Below are 20,079 nucleotides of genomic sequence, written 5' to 3' on the forward strand. Positions count from 1 at the left end.
GTATTAAATTAATAAAGTGTAAAATAGCCAATATGTCTTGTTTGTTCCTTGTTACTGATAGAGAGTTCAATCATCCAATCCACCAAACAACTCAAAACAAGAATCAATACTAACAGGAGAATACACTGTTTACCATTGACGGAGCATTTTGGCAAATTTTTCTTGGGTGCTACCCACATAATCAGCTGTGCTGCTCATCCCACAAATGCATGATCCTTACAAGTTGGACTTCATTGCGAAGGTAAATAAACAGGCTTTCCAACCATGTAAAATACAATGACAATTAGCATTGTAACAACAGAGAAATAATCGACCAAACACAAGTTTCCGAACTTTGTTTTTACAGTTTATATACATATATATATATATATATATATATATATATATATATACGTATATATATTACCTATAATGGCCCATAATATGCCATAATTGCTTAGTATTGAATATAAGATAACCCCCACTTTTTCAAATGTAATTTCCAGGTAAAAAAATATCATGTTATATTCAGGCCAGTATGGTAATTAGTAAAGACCTCACCCATTGCTGAGCTCTAAAAAATTACAACAATTGTTTTCCGGCTCAATTTTGTCACTTGGAATAAGATGCATGAATGTTTTATGGTGATAAATCTGCCAAATGTACACGTGTCTCCTGTGAAAGCCCTTCAGTTTATTTTTTCTTCGTTTTTTTTTGGGCCCGCCACCACCACCCCTCTTCTGAGGACTACATTTACTGTGTTTTAATTATTTTTCAAATTATTAGCCAATGAAGGAAAAGAAAAGTGATAATACTAATAATAATCATAATCTTAGTCACACCATATTACTTAAAAAAAAAAAGCGGGGGGAGGGTAAGCTGGCCACCTTAATAACATATAAACAAATAAACAGACAACAACAACGACAAAAAACGTTCAAAAGTGGACATGGACAAATACAATATATGTAAACAGACAAAACAACGAGCTGACAAACATAGAACAGAGACATAGAAATTAAGGTCCTTCACTTTTCACCACTTCACAGTTCTGTCTGCACCAATTAGACTAATGACTGTCAGTCACACAACAGAGGAGACGCTCAGGTGAGAGCGTGTTCCCTATTTGTACCTGTTTTTCCTCTGTGACCAAACAGAGCCAAAGTGTTTTAAAACCCAGCGCCCAAATCAGGAAATAAAGATAATAGGAGTAATTACAGCAATTGATGACATTTCTAAGCTGTTAGCAGCACAACATGCATAATGAGCGCAATTGCAGCTACAGATTCACGACTTGGAGTTTCTTTTACCTATAAAGACCAAAATGATAATGAGAAGTGGAACATGTTTAACTGATCAATGCAAATTTGTTTTTAAAAAGCATGTTAGTTTCTTGCTGAATTTCCTTTCCTTGAACGTTCCTGTTTTTTTTTTTCATGTGTGTATTGCAAGGTATCTTCCTCTTTTTAATAGAAGTAGGTTCACATATATAAGGTGTAGTTCCACAACAAAACCAGTAATGTGCACATTTCCTCATCATGATGAAGCTGATTCTGTCTCTCGCTCTCATCTGGATGCTCTCCAGCACAGGTAACTCTACTCACTCCTAAATCGGGTGTTAATATACAACTTTTAAGATATGAAATGCTATCTTGAATGTTTATGGTAAGAATTTTATTTTAAAAAAAAATAAATAAAAAAAACCTGAACATGAACTTCACTTTACTGGTCACAGAAATTCCTCTAATCCAGATAACATGACATTTCACAAAGCGGCTAAGAATGAAGGCAAGGTCAGTTAAAGTTAAAGAGGCGGAGGTGAAGGGAGAAGGAGACGGTGCAGGGGTCACTGTAGACTATTTAAATAGATGAGTTGACTTTTAAATACGCAGTAAATAAGTTGAGGTAATATTTCATTGTGATGAAATCACATATCTGTGGTTTTATGGTCAAATCATTCATGCTCATTGTTCAGCTCACCATCATCATTTAACTGATAAATATTTTCCTTTGTGTAGCTGGAGCTCTTCAGTGTCAGAATACTCAAAATTCTTCCCTGGTTGACTGTAATAAATATTGTGCAGCAGCTGCCATACAAAGTAAGTGTAAAAAGTGTAAAAATCCGTTGTTTCCTCGTGTCATTTAGATTTCTGCATTACACTGTCTGCTCCGTCTGTCTTTTTCATTAACATTTCCAAATTGCACTTTGATTTCACAGGCAGCTCAGGAGAACAACAGTCCAAGCTCTGTCTGTCGTCCTCCGTCTGCAAACCAAACAATCAGACCTTCTCCTACAACATCGGCTTTTCTAACCTCACTGCGTTTGTTCACTGCTGCAACACAAATGACTGCAACCGACAGAATGTGTCTTGTAAGTAAAGTAAGAAGAAGTGTTAGTATTGAAGAAAGAAAGTGACATTTATATATCAATGGAATAGGAAATGTTTTATCTAGGGCTGTCACAGGTAACACAATAACGCGCTTACGCAAAATCTGGAATCTGGCCTTCAGGTAACATAAAAACATGAACCATTTCTGCTAATAGATCCCTCGAAATGTTACACACTGGATAACACAGCACTGAAACGCAGCCTTCATGTTTTTTCTTTGCTAATTCACTATGACGTGTCTCAACAAAGAAAATAGAGAAGTTGGTAACGAACAAGGCTAAAAGAACAACACACACGTAGGTGTGAGTTTGTGTAAGACATAACCTACTTATATAATAAATAACGTAAAGTATGTTTGATTTTCAAGGACCTATTTATTATTGAGGTAAAAATAGATTGAGACAGTGTCGTCAATTCAACAATAGCAGGTGTGGCAATGCTGAGAACATCAACAACACTGCACTGCCAACATAAACTAGAAGAGTGCTCACAGTAGAGCTCAGCTCTCCGCCAGGTGTGTCTGCAGCGACCACTGCTGTAATGTTTGATTGAATGAATACAAACCACTAATTGCCCCCCGTCTAGACCACAAGCGTATCAGACGCGTTTTTCACCCGCCAGTCTGCTGTACTGTACTTGTCATTTTGTGCTACTTTATACTTCTGTAACATGAGGGTTCATTGTGTGTTGGTGGATCAAGAATGGTTTCATTTAAATAGCGGTTTGAATTTCCAAAGCGATTGAAATATTCAATACACTATTTTACAAAAAGTGAAAAATATTAATAGAAATTTTGAATCAGAATATCCTCATCTCACAACACCTCAGATTTATTTTGTGACCCTTTGGAGGTGCCCGAACCCTAGATTTGGGAACCACCGGACTAAACTACCAAACGTTAAAAATAGCGCCACTGACGGCTACTTACACAATGATTCATTGGTTTTAACCCCCTGAGACCCGCAGGATTGCAGGCAATCCAATCGATTTTATTGCCTTTTAGAGGCTGTAACAGGTTCAGTTTTAGAGCTAGAGTGAAGATACAGATATCATATGAATCTAGAAGGAAGGAATCCATCGGTACCAAACATGACATGCTTGTTGTGAAGGAGGCTAAATAACTCTTACGCTAGATTTTGGTAAGGAAAAGCTGACAGGGCCATTTTCAAAGGGGCCCCTTGACCTCTGACCTTAAGATATGTGAATGAAAATGGGTTCTATGGGTACCCACGAGTCTCCCTATACAGACATGCCCACTTTATGATAATTTAGCATATTTTTTTATATTATGCTAAATGCAGTACCTGTGAGGGTTTCTGGATAATATTTGTCATTGTTTTTGTTGATAATTGATTTCCAATAATAGATACATACATACAGTGCATAAAGCAGCATAATTGTCCACTCCCATGTTGATAAGAGTATTAAATACTTGACAAATCTCCCCTTAAGATACATTTTGAACAGATAAAAAATGTGCGATTAACTATGAACAGTCATGCGATTAATTTTTTTAATAGATTGAAGAGACATAGCGGACATCTGCCATCTCCAGATAAAAGGTTCTTGCACCCCGTTGGTTTAATGTTTGCCTCTGACATCTTGATTTCAACACAGGTTTTCAGTTGTCATGCGGTTTTATACAGAGTCACTAGTGCCTCTCTACTGTGGTGCACTTTCAGCGCAGTCTGATCAGGTCATAGCTGACACCAGAATGATTGTCCTACATTCACTTCCTACTCTTTTTCTGTAAAACTACGTCATTTATGAAAAGAGTCTCTACAAAACTGTCGTGCGAGCCCTTAATATCAACTGTGTTCCTGGTAGCCTATTTTACTGTGGCTCATTTCAAGTTCCTCATAGTTTTGCATAAAGTCAGAACTGCGATGTTGATATCATGTTAACTCCAAAAACAAGGCAGTGTGGTAAGCAGATGAAGAAATAGCATCAAAGACCTGTGAAGAGTTATCCTGTTGGTTCTAACACTGCAGTAAAATGAAAAGAAACTTCCTAAAAATGAAATGCACAATGTATGTATAATGGGGTAAAACATGGAAATTCAGCAGCAGCATAAATTCTGAGCCTGTGTTTTCTGCTGGATGTGTGGATCCCCATAATTGTTAGTATTTTTCAATCGAACGGAAATGGAAAATGGAGGAAGTTCATCATTGCCTCAGTCCCCTCTGTGCTGTTGAACTATATTGGTAGTGGACGTGATGGCGGTGGCCATAGGTGATGTGTGTCTTTTCACAATATAATCTCCACAGCCAGATTTTATTTTAGTTCTGAGCAAGAGTAAGTTCAGCTCCAAACAAAAATTGCAATTGACTACATTGAAGGTTTTTTTTTGGGGGGTTTTTTTATCAAGTGAGCGTTAAAATTATGGCAGCCAACTCAAAAAAAGGAACTCACGCTGTCTTAAAGGAAGACTAGCTGTTGAGAATAACTGTTGGAGGTAGCCGATAAACCACGTCGTTTGCATAACCACGTTTTGCAAAAAGTCAGACCTGTGATGTTGACATCATGTTGACTGCAAAAACAAGGCAGTGTGGTAATCAGATGAAGAAATAGCATCAACGACCTGTGAAGAGTGATCCTGTTGGTTCTCACACTGCAGTAAAATGAAAAGAAACTTCCTAAAAATTAAATACACAATTTATGTATAATGGGGTAAAACATGGAAATATGGTTTTCAGCAGCAGCATAAATTCTGAGCCTGTGTTTACTGCTGGATGATTGGTAGGTTTTATCAAATTTTTATATAACAGTTTTTGCCATGTCTCCTGTTCTGTTTCAGACCCTGTTGTTCAAGAAACAAACAAGCTACAGTGTCTCACCTGTGATGATGATCAAAGTACTGTCTGTAACAAGATAGAATGGTGTGTGGGAGTTCAGGACCGCTGCATTAGTGGGAGTGGTGAGCCCTCATACTGCATATTGATCAGATAGTCTGCTGCCTTCAACTATTCCTTGTAATAATTCTGAGATCTGTAAAACTGTGGTTGTATAACAGTGATTTTGTCATCCACAGTGATGGTTTCGAACAACATCAAAAAAGCCTTTGGCTGTGCCTCGAAAAACCTGTGTGGAGATACTCCTGAGCTGCGTTACCTGGATGTCTATCTTAACTTCACCAATGGACCAAAATGTTGTGGAACCAACCGCTGTAATTCTGCCTGGACCGTCAAACTGAGTGTTGTTCCTTTTTTGCTTGGACTCATTTTGCTTGTTGCCCGTTAGAACCAACCCGGTCTCACAGGAAGGCGTATAAATACCACGAAATTACACGGACATTCTGCGCGTCATGAGTACACTTTTTAGCGTTTTCGTGTGTCATTTGTACACCATGCAAACGTCTGCAGTCAGCAAAAATGGCATGGTTGGGCTTAAAATAAGTATGTAAAACACGTACGGACACAACGTAACACAGCTACAGAAAACACGTCACAAACGTCAATAAAAATCATGTGACGTCACTAACATAACTTACAAAACAAAACACCAATCAACAACGGTCTCGAACACGGGTCTCCTGGTTAAGAGTCCGGTGTTTGTTGGTGTTCCCACTTTGGCCCATCCACCTCTCAACTCGCCCACTATAAGTGGTCTTTCTTGCTTTTCGTACTGTGTCACTAACTTTTAATGTAGCATTTATATGCAGAGGCGTTTACATTGCAGTGAGTACAGGATAGGTGGCTTACAAATGACACACGGAAATCAAGAAAGGTGTACTTATTGCACGCTAAACGCCTTGCACATTATTGTGGCATTTATACGGCTTTTCATGCGAATGGACGGGTTAGAACAAAGAGCAGAGCCTAACATAGCAGGAATTTAAACAAAAAAAAATCTGATTAGAACAATAAGAGTTACATATTATCATAAATGTTTGTGATATGTTTATCAGTATTTACAATTTGAATTTTAACTAAATGGAATTAACATAGGTCAATAGCAGAGTCACACCAATGATGCATCCTAACACACAGATTGTGCAGTGAAGCTGCAACAACACAAATCAATACATGCAGACATGTGGTGTGCAGAACATACAAGTGAAAGAAATACAAATTAAAATACAAAGCAAAATTCTTGCTTTGTGTTGGCAAGCAATTGCCTTTCTACAAATCCGTCCAACATTAATATTTGTTTATAGTCGCTCTTGTGTCACATGATGAATGAAAGTCAAATTGTTTCCTCTTCTTTAGCTCTGGTTTGGTCTCCACCACCTCTGGCACTTTACATTTATGTTGTTATGTTACGTGTAACATGCCATACTATTAATCAAATGGTGAATATAAAAATTATGCTAAATTTTTTTTTCTTGTCATATTTTTGCAGTAATCTTTGGAATATATAAGAATAATAACTGTAATATGTACTAACCACCATAATAAAAGTTAGATGTTAAAATGGTTCCTGATTTTTTTGTGTTGCTCAGAGTTATTGGATTAAGAAGAAGAATTGATACATTTAGAAATCATGTTAGACTGGATGTTTAAATAGGTTATTAACATATCCGGGCGACGTATTCTCATACAACGGAAAAGTGAATCCTCATTTTTTGTCCATTTTCCTACAGATCTCCAGCGTCAATTTCTGCTCCAGTCTCCAAAATAAACTTCCGTCTTCACAGGAAACAACTTTGTTAGGTTCAGGCAAGAAAACTACTTAGTTAGGTTTGGGTAAGAAAACTACAGGTTAGCTTAGGTTTAAGAAAGATTGTAGTTAAGTTACACGACACTGGAAGTGGCGTAACTTAAGAACAGAAGTTACGTGACAAAAACTACTTAGTTAGCTTTAGGAAAAGATTATGGTTTGGGTTAAAATAACACCAGAAGTGGTGTAATTTAAGTATGGAAGTTACGTGACAAACAAATCAACGTTGACTTCTGGTTTCCCACAGGAAATGAACACCAGTCTCCTGGGTGAAAGTCTGATGTTTTTTGACCCACCCATCCACCCGGACGTCCCTGCCTATGCTGCGTTCGCTGCTCTTTATATTTCCTTGTTCACAATTACGTGGATTACATACAAATTGATTTTGTGGGATATACTATATACGAATTACAGTGCATTTACTTTTTGTAGTTATAGCTATGAACGGTGTATGACAACAGCCTGATGTGGGGCGTTTTGGATTGACGACCAATGATTTCACCACGTTAAAACTTGAAATGGTATAAATACGAATGGGGCAGCACGTTATCTGACAACGCCAAACATGTTAATATCCAATTGTGGGTTTTTATGTTACGTTTTTTTACTGCCTGATTTGAATGTTTTCCAGGCTCTTCTCTGTGGGAAAAAATCAGGTTCCTCTGCCTCCTCCCAGTGCTCCTAATGGCATCTCCAAGTTTCCACCATGCCTGAACCAAAACAACCAATCAGGGTCAAGGAGTCTCTGAGCAACTGTCAATCATTGCTCACAAAACTATCAAACTGTCAAACTAGGCAGCACTGATCAAATATAAATCAAGATTCTGTACTGTAATGCCTATTTCTTGCCTCAAATGTTTTAAGAAATCTATTTTAGTGTACTGTTTAGCTGTGAAATTAAAAGAGAAAGTTTGTGGCCTGGTCGTCATGTTGAAAACAGTAAAGCCAAAACCAAGCACCGCCCTCCAACCAGATGCAAACTTCTCTTTTTTCTTTTCATGTCTGTGTATGCTCCTCTTTTCAAACCAGTAATCTGCACATTTCCTCATCACGATGAAGCTGATTCTGTCTCTCTCTCTCTCATCTGGATGCTCTCCAGCACAGGTAACTCTACCTACTCTTAAATCAGGGTTTATGCAGGTATTAGAAATGTAGTGCTAACTAGAATTCAATTTCAAATGGAATCAAAGTAGTTTGAGGGAAGAATCAGGAGAGAGTTTAAGTACGGTGACAGAGAGAGCATGATAAATCCTATGCTTAATCCAGCACTAAATGACTCAAAGATATATATATATATAAACTTTTTCCTGCAGCTGCAGCTCTTCAGTGTCTTACAAAAGAAAGATTCAGCAACGATACAGTCCTACAGCCTTGTGAATCTGATGATGACTTGTGTGCAACAATTGCCCATCGAGGTAAGAAGTATATGTTAAATCATTTTCCTCAAATCATCTATTTTACGTTCAGTTTGAATTGAAATGTTTGCTTTATTCCATTTAGTCCTGGTGTGTTTCTAACATTAAAGAAATTGTGATCAGATTCCGGAGGAATGGAGATGAGTAAGGGCATCGTCCAGTCATGTCTGCCGTCCTATCTCTGCGATCAGCCATTTTCAATGAGTTTTGGTGCTTGGAAGTTGGCTTCATCTGTTCATTGCTGCAACACCGATGGCTGCAACAACCAACATATACCCTGTAAGTATTTTTTTTGATTTCCTTTGATTCGTTTATGGATATACAGAATACACCAAAATGCCTTGTGATGCGAAACGGAACCTTAAGTTCACTGGCACCCTTATCAGTCGATCAATCAAACAAATTCACTTGCAAATGCAATTCAAAGTCCTTTACAGATGACTGACCACCTCCTAATAAGACAGCACAAATGCAAAGAGTAAAACAATTTGGGACTAATGCACGTAAGAAATAAAAATCATTAAACCAATAAAATAGATTAAAACTAAAACTGCAAAATAGATAAAAGACAATAACAAATACGATTGATAATAGGAAATTTTCAAAGACAAATAAAATAAAAGAAATCATTAAATAAAAGAAATTATGGCCATAAAACATTGTAATAAAAAGCAAGGCTATAAAGAGGTAAGTTTTTCAGTTGCTCTCTCTTGGGCAGACTGTTCCAATGGCTTGCTGAGTGACTGGTACTATATTATTCCAAAATACTATATAGTACTGTATAGTACTGTATAGTACTGTAAATACTATAACACAGGCTTGAGATACAGTTTCTTAACTTGGAAATTTAACCCTGACTTATGATGCTACTTGATGCAAAAAAATCAGTTGCACAGCAGTTAGCGAAATAGTCACAACATTTAATATACTGATTCGTGTAGACACAAATTGAAATTTTTTTTCATGATAGTCAGCACAAAATCAATTTATATGTAGTCCATGTAATTGTGAACCAGGAAGTATAAAGAGTGGCAAACACCGCGTAGGGAGGAGATTGGGGTGGATGGGTGGTTCAAAAAACATAAGACTTTCGCCCAGGTGACTGTGTTAGTGTCCCGTGTGAAACAAGAAGTCAACGTTGATCTATTTGTCACGTAACTTCTATACTTAAGTTATGGCATTTCCAGAGTAATTTGAACCCAAACCACAATCTTTTCCTAAAACTAAGTAGTTTTTGTCATGTAACTTCGATACTTACGTTACGCCACTTCTGGTGTTATTTAAACCCAAACCGTGATCTTTTCCTAAACCTAACTAAGTTGTTTGTTGCCTAAGCCTTACCAAGTCAATCTATTCCTAAACTTAACTAAGTAGTTTTATTTTGAAAAGACTGGAGTGGAAATTGACACGTGTGTCATGTGTTGCTGGACATTCGTAGGAAAACGCACAAAAAATTGTTGAAGGTCGTGCTGAGCGTCACGAAAAAAAGGGAAATTCGTATCAATATACACCAATCAAATAGATTAAAATTTGTGACTAATTCATGAACTGCCGTGAGACTGTTTTGAAAAACCACGCTGACACTATACCTCACAAATTTGGCTAAGAGCTGTTGTTTTTAGCCACATCCTGCCACATATTTTCAGTTGAGCCTGCTCACTGTCTTTACCAGTCTATAACCTTCATTCTCTTTCTATAACTGTAATCCGCTTACTGTATAAAGGTATACAGATAGGTGATTTCCAGGATTTATCTGGGATTTAGTTACCTTGCGAGTGCAGATATGATCACTTAAAGCAATATCCAGGACACCTGATTTGCAGATCACATCCCAACGCTAATAACAGGTTCAAAATAGAATTGCTGTTAACAGACGCTGTAGCTCAGGAATAAGTAGTTTCAATCTAATCACATTTCAAAAGTTTGAAAGTTATTTATCTAAATAATTCTTACTAGGAGGCAACGACATGTTTGTATTAAAATCACCTGATATAACACATTTAGACATATAAAACATTTCTTAAAGTTCTGTATGAGAAGGCAATAATACATTGTTCTGTTATTGTGCAGATAGATGGAATAACCAATGAGCCCAATTTCCACATCAGCTGTGGGGGCTATCTAGCTATGTCTCCGACACTGCCATCACAACAGCTTTTAAAGCAACTTATAGGCAACAAACACAAGGCTTTCAACCAGGAGACCGCTGTTTGCGTCCCATGTTCACAACATCAAGTCACATTTTCACTGTACAAATGTAGTAATTTTAAGCCCAACCATGTAATTTTTTCCTAAACCTAGCTAAGTGGTTTTGTTTAATTAAGCATGTGTTTACTGTGAGCAAAAAGTGACACCGAGGGGTCTGACACAACGTCAGTGTGTGGCAAGGTGGGATGAGAACGTGTTGGGTGACCAGATCGTAAATCTTTTACGTGAATTTGTTCACATTAAATGTGAACAAATTTGTGGAGCTAAGTACAACCAAATGCTAAATAAGAAATTTTTAGGCAACCAAAAAGGTTATAATTAACTTTCATGAACTGAAAACACACTGCGAAAGTTGTAAGACGAAAATACGGACAACTCCCAGACCGAACGACGCCGTGGTAGCGACCTGTCAATCACAAGGTAGCCACGCCCTAAAGCATACCCTGCTTTATGGTCTATTTGACTGTAAATGGGACCATAGTTTACCAAATGAACATCATGCTGTATTGAAGAAGACTTGAAACTAGTGATTGAGACCATAAACTCATGTTTACAATGTTTACTAAGGTAATTAGAGTCACTTTCTCATAGACTTCTATACAATCTGACTTCTTTTTGCAACCAGAGGAGTCGCCCCCTGGTGGCTATTAGAAAGAATGCAAGTTTAAGGCACTTCAGCATTGGCTTCACTTCTCTGACCCCGGAGTTGCCCACTGCTTACACCACAGTTCACCTGCAAGGACCGGAACACTGGTGAATATCTCCCGAGAGCAGCAGGCAGATAGATGTCAACTTCTTACTTGACTCTTGATACTGATTACCCTGCCACGGCAGCTGAATCCTGGTGTAGAAGCATGGTGATCAAAACTTCTTTGCCAGATCCAAAATCTCTTCTCTTGCCCTGAACATGACAACCCTTGTCCAGAGACTCTTGGAAACAAGCAAACTTACTGATGTTGACCAAAACTGATAAGTAGTCAAATCTAAAACCGATAAAGTAAAAAAAAAAATACTATACACTAATACTGCTGCGCCATCTTTCCAACAGACAGTTGGACAAGTAAACTTTGTGTCTCATACATGTCTCCTGTTATATTTCAGACCCTGATTTACAAGCAAAAAATGGCCTGCAGTGTGTCAGCTGCATTACTCGAGGTTCTGTCTGTAATGAGACAATAGAGTGTGTGGGAGCCCAGGACCGCTGCTTCAGTACAAATGGTGAGCCCTCATGCATGTGTTACTGCTGCTTTCCAGTGTTCCTTGTTGGATCTTTTTTTTAAAAGTTGGTTGTCTTCTAGTAAAACAGTGACTTTGTCATCCACAGAGACAGTTCATAACAGCCCCCTTTCTTTCCGTGGCTGTATGTCTACAAGCCGTTGTGTTACTCCTCATCTGAGAGACGTAAGCGTTGGCGGTATTCACTTGATGCCTCCCGGTGAACTAAAATGTTGTGGAACCAGCTTCTGTAATTCAGCCAGGGCCATCAAACTGAGTGTTGTTCCTGTGCTGCTTGGTCTCATTTCCCTTATCATCTATTAGAACCAAGAGTGAAACAGAGTTGAGTGGTAAACTGAAAAACAAACAAGCAGAAACATGTCACTCAGAGCAGGATTAGTAATTTCACCTAATTTGTGTGGTTTAGCAAAAGTAGCAGTGTAATGTATTGTGTGTAAGCCAACTGCACCTGTCATCATTTCCCACTCAGAGTTAAAACATTTGACAATTTTAACTATAACAGCAGCACCCCAATAAAGACCACATCTCCATGTAATGAAACAATACTGTATACTCAGTTGCCAGTTTATTAGATACACCTAGCTAGAACTAATACAATCTCATAACCCCATTGGCACAAAATGTCGTATAAATGCCACGACAATGCGCAAGGCGTTTAATGTGCAATAAGTACTCCTTTCTTGATTTCCGCGTGTCATTTGGTGCGCCATGTATCCTGTACTGACTGCGATGTAAACGCATCCGCGTATAAATGCTACGTGATCATTTTTGATCGGTGTTTCGTTTTGTAAATTACGTTAGTGGCGTTCGTCACGTGACATTTGTCACATGTTTTTTATTGACGTTTGTGACGCGTTTTCTGTAGTTGTGTTAAGTTGTTTCCAAACGTGTTTTACTGAATTTACTTACCCAACCATGATGTTTTCCCTTACCCTAACCCTAACCCTAAGTGTTTTTCTTGCCTGAATCTAACTGTGGATGTTTGCGCGGCGTACAAATGACACACGAAAAGGCTAAAATGCGTACTCATGACACACAGAATGTCCGTATAATGTCGTGGTATTTATACGCCTTCCCACGAGACCAGGTTGGTCTCATACAACTAAATCCTCCATGAAGGTTTTAACGTTTGTAGGATGTTGAAACAGAGAGGTGTGTCTGTTATTAAGCCTACCTTCATTGATATAAATGGGGTGGACAGAATAATAGAAATACCTGTCAGTGTAATGCAATACAATTCAACAGCAACATAAACTACAACCTCCAAAATGATCATACAGTTGAATCAAACCCTCTTTAAAGCAGCTTCAACACAGGCTGAACATTATAACCCTCTTGAAGGTGGATTTATCGCAGATTTGTGACTGCATTTATTTTAGCTAAGTGTACCTACTGTAGGTGGCTAGAGTAGTAGAGCTGTGTGTTGGCAAGAATCTGGCGATACGATACGTATCATGATTACAGGGGTTACGATTCAATATATTGCGATACTGTAAGCTAGGCAATGTATTGCGATTTTTTAAATCTAATTTTAGGAAAACTGTCATAATATAAAGAACACACCACCATATGCATAAAATCGGAGTGAAAAAATATTACGTTTTATGCAATCAGAACATCCAGTCCCTGTAACGTCCAACATCATAGCACTACTTTTTGTGCATTCTGAGCCACTGTCGGCCACGAATCTTTTAAACTATTAATTAAAAATCATTAGTGTTTTTTGACAATCGATACAGTACTAAAAACATAATATTGCGATACTCAAGTATAACGATGTTTACTTACTCCCCTAGAGTACAGCTAAGACCTGCACAATATTGTTTCTTTATAAGTGAGTAAATACTCTTTGAGAAGTAAAATTAGCCATCAAAATAACTTCAATAAGTATAAGAATTCTAATTAGTGAAAAGACTACTTGGGTGGTGCTAGATATGTACGTTGATTAATGCTGGTAAGAATAGTGTAATATAAACTGACCAGTTCCTCTCTGTCTTTATTATAAAGGCTACATGAATGCATCAGCACCAGTTTGAGTTCTTTAGTTACCACCAACCTGTCCACATGTTTAGTAAAAGCTTTTTCATCTCTTATCTTTGCTCTGCACCTTCATTTAAAACACAGCAGCACATGAATGGTGACATATAATGCTATATTAGTTTAGTATATTTGAATCAGAATCTTTCAGTAAATGTAGTTGTCAAAATGTTCAATATGAAAATTATAAACTCCTCTTTCTTTTGTGTCATATGCTGTATGTTACTGTAATCTCTGGTTAAAAGCTACTCGTTGATGTTCAAATTATCCTTGTAAAGCTTTTCTGATATGAGAATAAACTGATTCACTATTGGACTCTGTGGTGTTTTATGATGTTTGCTGCTGATGACTTGTCGGGGCCCGAGCACGAAAGTGCCAGGGTCTCAGCTTTCCAGTCATACCTAATTTATGTAATTCCAAGACTGTTAAGGGACCCCAGTATATGCAGAAACATCTTTTTAGAATAGGTGAAAATAACACATTTGTACTGCATGCAAAAAACTGCAAGTTTTTTTCCACAAACTGCATGTGATTATCATAAAGTGGACATTTTAGCGTTCTTCCAGACGTACGTGACGTTGTTGGTAACAATGGATTCCTTGGATTTTTCTAGTTGCATATGTATCTTCACTCTACCTCTAAAACTGAGCCTGCTACAAGCTCCGAAATAAATTCTTTAAGAGGTTAATTAAAGTCGATACAACATTTTGGAGAATCGATACAGTATAAAGAACTTAATATCACGATATTCATGTGTATCGATATTTTCTTACACCCCTAGTTCATAACGTAGGCAACTTGACTGGTGAGCTATAAACACACATGAAAACATTTAAATCTAGTTTTATTTTTGTAAAGGTCATCACCTTTACAGTGGCTGTAATCAATAACTTTATAATAATACATCAAATGTGGAAACAATGAGAAAGGAGTCTTACAGAGAACCTACAGAGAAGGTTATTAATTCATTATTAACATGGATTTCTACCCGATGTTGTTACAAACACTCAGTTGAACAGTACAGAAAATGTTCCCTCTTTATTTCAGCCTCTTAGTTTTGCAAGTTACTCAGACACTCGTCTATTTCTCCACACATTCGGTTTCTGTTTCTTCCTCTAATCCTCTCCAGAGTTCTGATGCTGTCCTTTCGCCAGGAAGATTGTTGTGGTATCGCTGCTGCCCTCATGTGATATTCTATCGACTTGTAGCTCTCCTTTCGCATGAAATGCACATATTTTGCATAGTAGTTGTAAAGCATCTGTGCCCCTTCAGCATCCAGATCGCTTTCCAGCAGCTCCTCGTATATCTGGTCAGCTTCATCTTGGCGATTGTCCTGTGCGTATATGTTTGCGAGAGATATTTTTCTTGTAAGTGAAGAGAGAGGGTAAAGAGTAATCACTTCCCTGTGGAGACTGATTGCTCTGTCGATCATGCCGTGCTCCAGGGGATTGTCCCTGTGTAAAAAGATCCTCTTCTTGTAGCAGATTGCAGCACACCTCTTCAGATAACGCTCATCTGGATGTCTTTCCAGAACCTCCTCTGCCAAATCAATGGCCTCATCCATGGATACATGGATTCTGTACAGCCTTAGTAATGGTTTGATACCACTGTAGCTGCTGATGGGTTTCCTTAAAACCCTTCTGGCCAGCTCACGTGCATCACTTTCAATTTTTTTCCCTTTCTTAGCACATGCCTCAAGGTACAGAGCAGTGAGGTACAAGTTCTTTGGATCGTGTTCTTTGGCGATTTTCATTTTCTCAAAGATGTCTGCCTCCAGCTTTTTGTCAATGTGCCTCAGAGCGTTCTCTAACCCTATGACGTGGCTAGTGTGCCACTCCACCATGTCCGGCTGCATCCTGATGGCTCTCTGGAAGTAATCTGCAGCCAGCAGCATTTTGTCTGCGCTGAACTTCATCAGGGTCCAGGCTTTTTCAGCGCAGATCTCCGGATGGAGCTCGTCCTGGGATGGAGATGGGTATTCGTTCATCAGGGCGTCGACCTTTGACAGGTGTGCGTCACTCTCTGCTTTGTCTCCCTTGTGATAGTGCAGCCAAGCCAGGTTCCCGTGGTTCACCACTAACCAGGGACCCTCATCTGAAACGGTGTTTCTCATCTGGCGGAAGGCCTCTGCGGCCCTGCTGAAGAAACGGCAGGCGTCATCGGTGAGCCCCAGCTGGTAGTGGATGAACCCCTGCAGGTTGTAAATGTGACCCAGCCAGCTGTATCCCTCTTCGGTGCCGATGTCCTCCAGCTTGTCCCTGAGACAGAGAAGTTTGGACCTGCTGGGGTCCAGATCCCAGTTGAAGTGGCACTGCAGGGCCTCCAGTTTGGACTCCATTATTGTTTCACTCTGAGCAGCACTGGTGGAGATTAAAAATGACAAATGTCAAATTACAAATGTAGTACAGCAGCTTTTATAGTGACTTAAATAGGGAAAATAAACCATTTCCCATTTTTCTGGGGGACCCCCTGGAACTCCCTCAAGGACCCCTGGGGGTCCCCGGACCCTTGGTTGAGAACCACTGCAGTATTGTAATATAATGTGCTCTGTGGCGTGCTATGTTTGCATAATCACTGTGATAATCCTTGTGTGGAGGAGGGACGGAAGGAAGGAACAGTGAATGGACAGAAAGGAAGAAGTGTTAGAAAGATAGACAAAAGAAAAAGTATTTAATGAATCAATGATCGGGAAGGAAATAAGGAAGGAGTGAATAAGCGAAGGAACAGCTGAGGAAATCAGAGGGGAGAAAAGCAAGGAGGAAAAGAAAGAGGGGGAGAAGAAAGAAAGACAAAGGAATTAGGTAAGAAATGAAGAAGCAAGGACTAAAAGCAAGGAAGAAACAGAGAGGAAGTAACAATACATGGATGAGAAGGAAGAGGGGAAATTAGGAAGGAGTGAACTAAGGAAGAATGTATTAGAAAGGAGAAAGGGAAATATGGAGGAAAAGAAGGAGGGGAGTACAGAAGGAGAGGGGGAAAAGGAGGGAAGAACTGAATAAAAGGAGGAAAGAAAGAGCAAAGACATGCAGCAAGAAACAGAAGAGGACACAGGAAGGAAGGAACACAAGAGGACAAAGGAAGGAAACAGTAAATCACAACGAATGGATAAAATGATAAATAAAAGAGTGAATGAGGACGGGATCAGAAGGTAGAAAGAAAAAAGCAAGGAGGAAAAGAGGAAAGAAGGGAATGAAAGGGATGAGGGGAAAACTGAAGAAAGGGAAGGAATGACAAAGAAAGGAAATGAGAGAGAAAGAAATGGAGCAAGAAACTTAGAAAACAAGGGAATAAATAAAAGAGAATAGAGCGAAAGAGGAAAATAGAAAGTACGGAGGGCAAAATCAAACCAGTGACTTTGGATTCATAACTCTAACATTGTTAGCCTACTGATCGCAGATATGACATGCAGAAGCAGACGCTCACCTCATCATCCAGCTGTTACTGTAGTTTGCTAATGAGTCTCTGGCTTTTGCTCTTTACACTATGTACGCGGCTGCTCAGGGTGCGGCACCATAAAACTAGTAATGTTCAACTTATGATGTTGTAAATGATGTGCTGTTGAGCTGGATTTGGACTCAGTGGACTTTTTTTCCCAACTACAGCCACGTCTGTCGTGCTGAACAAGAATAAGTCATGACTCACGACAGAGCTGCATGGAGCAGATCATCTTGTCTCTCTAGATTTTTCCTAGAAATTCAAGTCTATTAAGTCCAGAGTCAAAATCACAAGTCAAGTCCAAGAACTAAATAAGTTATTAGATTCACCAAATTTAGTCCAGAGAGACAATTGGCCTATAATAAATTTACAGAAATTTAAAGAAGTTTTTTTTTTTTTCCTTATTGTAATTGTTACTCTTAAATATAATTTATTACATTTAAAAACAAAAGTATCAGCGGCGTCTTGATGTGTTGTCCGAGCCAGCTCTAGCCCTTTTGGTGCCCTAGGCAAAATTCCGATTTGGTGCCTCTAGCCCCATAAACCGTCACACGCATCACAATGGTTTTAAGACAAAAATTAAGATTTCTATTTTCATAAATATCTGTATTTATTATAATATAAATAAACAATTGGACCCTGATACTGTTGGCTTAAAATGTACACTTTTATTAACAAATAAGTGTTTGCTGGGCAGATGAAAAAGTGTGAGGAAGAGAGTTACAGGGGTGAAAACTGTATTTCTTTCTTTCTTTCTTTATTTGTTTATTTGTTGCTCAATGCAGAAAATAAGGAAGGACTGACATTTTTTTTAAAAAATTTAAGAGGGCAACAAATGTGTTAGACCAGTTCCCCCCAGAAGGTGGTGCCCTAGGTAACCGCCTTTATGGCCGATATGCCTTAAGCCGGCCTTGTGTGTTATTCACAGTTATAATCATCTGATCCAGACAAGATGGTATCTGGAAATATAATACACCTTCTCTCAATTTGTAGCCTAAAAAGAGAACCAAACTTTAAAGCTTCTAGTATCAATTATATATCATATATCATGTCTGTATTCACAGGTTACTTGGATTATTTTACATTTTCATACACAACACTTTGAAATAATTTATTGTATTGTACAGTATGCTGCAGATCAAGCAAAACGAGCAAGGAGATGTGTCATTTCTGGCCAAATAAAAAAGTGTAGGCTACAAAATTCAGTTACTCAATGAAACAAAAGCCTACTTTTTATTGTGTTTCGCCACAATCAGCCTCGTGGATGGAAGGCATATTTGAGGACATTGGAAACACCATTAAAACATTGTTGTCCTTATTAAACAACAACAAAAAAACAAGTTTTTGTCTTTCAAAAAGCAGATATTCACCTCTGTAACTCAACTTGTTTTTTTAAACAATATATTTATTGAGTTTTTTCTCCTTCCTCCCCACAAACGATAGAACACAATCAATACAGACAGCAATACACATTGACCCCCCCCCAACATAAGATAATTGCATGAATAAACTTAGCATATATGATAACTAAATAACAGTAGTCAGAATTGTGATAAATACAAGTGAAGAAAATAAAAAATAAATAAAAAAGGAGAAAGTAAAAAAAATAATAGAAAAGGAAGAAAGAACATATGTATTCATATATATTCATATATATACATATATATATATATATACACATATATATATATATGTATATGTTCATATATACATACGTACACATATAAATAAGTAAAAACAAATAAAGAGAGAGAATTACAGAAGTAATAGTAGTACAAGGGATAGACAAGCTATATACATGCAGTATATTCTCTTAAACGGTCTGACCATGGACAACACCATTATAGTCCATGAGCCCCCCTGAATTTGGCCGTTGTGCCACTTTGGAGGGACCAAGTCTCATACTGATTTTTTTAAAGGTCTATGTCCCTAGTGTTGGAAAATGTATGATAGCATTGCAGCAATGGTAGCTTTCTAAGATAAGATAAGATGAACCTTTATTAATCCCCAGAGGGAAATTCAGGTGTCAAAGCAGCAACATCAGCAATCAGAGTGAATCACAGGAGAGGTAAAGGTATACAAAAATAATAAAAACAATAATAGAGATATAAAAGATACAGAGTGAATGGGTGAACATAGTGTATGCAGTCCGTCAATAAATAAATGTAGTGTGTGCAATAAATAAATGTAATATGTACATATGTGCAGTCTATAAAGTGGTATATAGGATGTATAGTGTAAGTAAGTGTAAAGTGCGCCAGTGGTTAGAGTCCAAGATGGTTGCAGATAGTGCATGTTAAAAGGTAGATAGCGCATGTTTAAACTTCTTAAAGTCCTAATAGTTCTCATATGGGGGTCAGCCTTGGTTGTGGAGCATTCTATGTGCGATCACTCCTTTTTTCATCCCTCCATCATTAAATTGTTTCCATCTTTTTTCTCCATTTTACACACATAGATCCAATATAAAAGAGGGTAACCTACACAGAATATCATGAAGTCATATATAATTGTATTAAGAGAAGTGCCTATATGTAAAAAGGTTGCAAAGTCACCCCAACATTTATCAAAGAGGTTTCTTTTTGAGATTATAATATTACAGTTTTTCTCGATTGTTTACACACATTTTCTGAAAGCATGCCTCATACTCTCAGAACTCTACACACAAATCAAAAAACACACACACAATGGGCAAAACCCCTCAATTCTCCTGCAAAATGAAA

General features: G+C 38.1%; 3 protein-coding genes across 3 annotated transcripts; 2 read left to right on the plus strand and 1 right to left on the minus strand.

Annotated features, from left to right (window-relative positions):
- Nucleotides 1-1,463: 1,463 nt before the first annotated feature.
- LOC119487816 (urokinase plasminogen activator surface receptor-like) lies at nt 1,464-6,785 on the plus strand. The gene is made up of 5 exons (XM_037768843.1): nt 1,464-1,569; nt 1,998-2,078; nt 2,198-2,350; nt 5,167-5,286; nt 5,401-6,785. Exons 1-5 carry the CDS (start codon nt 1,518-1,520, stop codon nt 5,607-5,609), a joined length of 615 nt encoding a protein of 204 aa, XP_037624771.1. The 5' UTR covers nt 1,464-1,517; the 3' UTR covers nt 5,610-6,785.
- Nucleotides 6,786-8,033: 1,248 nt separating this feature from the next.
- Nucleotides 8,034-13,427, plus strand: LOC119487885 (phospholipase A2 inhibitor and Ly6/PLAUR domain-containing protein-like). The gene is made up of 5 exons (XM_037768947.1): nt 8,034-8,132; nt 8,342-8,443; nt 8,567-8,722; nt 11,753-11,869; nt 11,976-13,427. Exons 1-5 carry the CDS (start codon nt 8,117-8,119, stop codon nt 12,188-12,190), a joined length of 606 nt encoding a protein of 201 aa, XP_037624875.1. The 5' UTR covers nt 8,034-8,116; the 3' UTR covers nt 12,191-13,427.
- A 1,548-nt stretch (nt 13,428-14,975) lies between these two features.
- Nucleotides 14,976-16,262, minus strand: LOC119488519 (interferon-induced protein with tetratricopeptide repeats 1-like). Its single transcript, XM_037770254.1, has one exon. It carries the CDS (start codon nt 16,260-16,262, stop codon nt 14,976-14,978), a length of 1,287 nt encoding a protein of 428 aa, XP_037626182.1.
- Between the last annotated feature and the right edge of the window lie 3,817 nt (nt 16,263-20,079).

Source organism: Sebastes umbrosus, chromosome 5, assembly GCF_015220745.1.
Source record: "Sebastes umbrosus isolate fSebUmb1 chromosome 5, fSebUmb1.pri, whole genome shotgun sequence".
NCBI lineage: Eukaryota > Metazoa > Chordata > Actinopteri > Perciformes > Sebastidae > Sebastes > Sebastes umbrosus.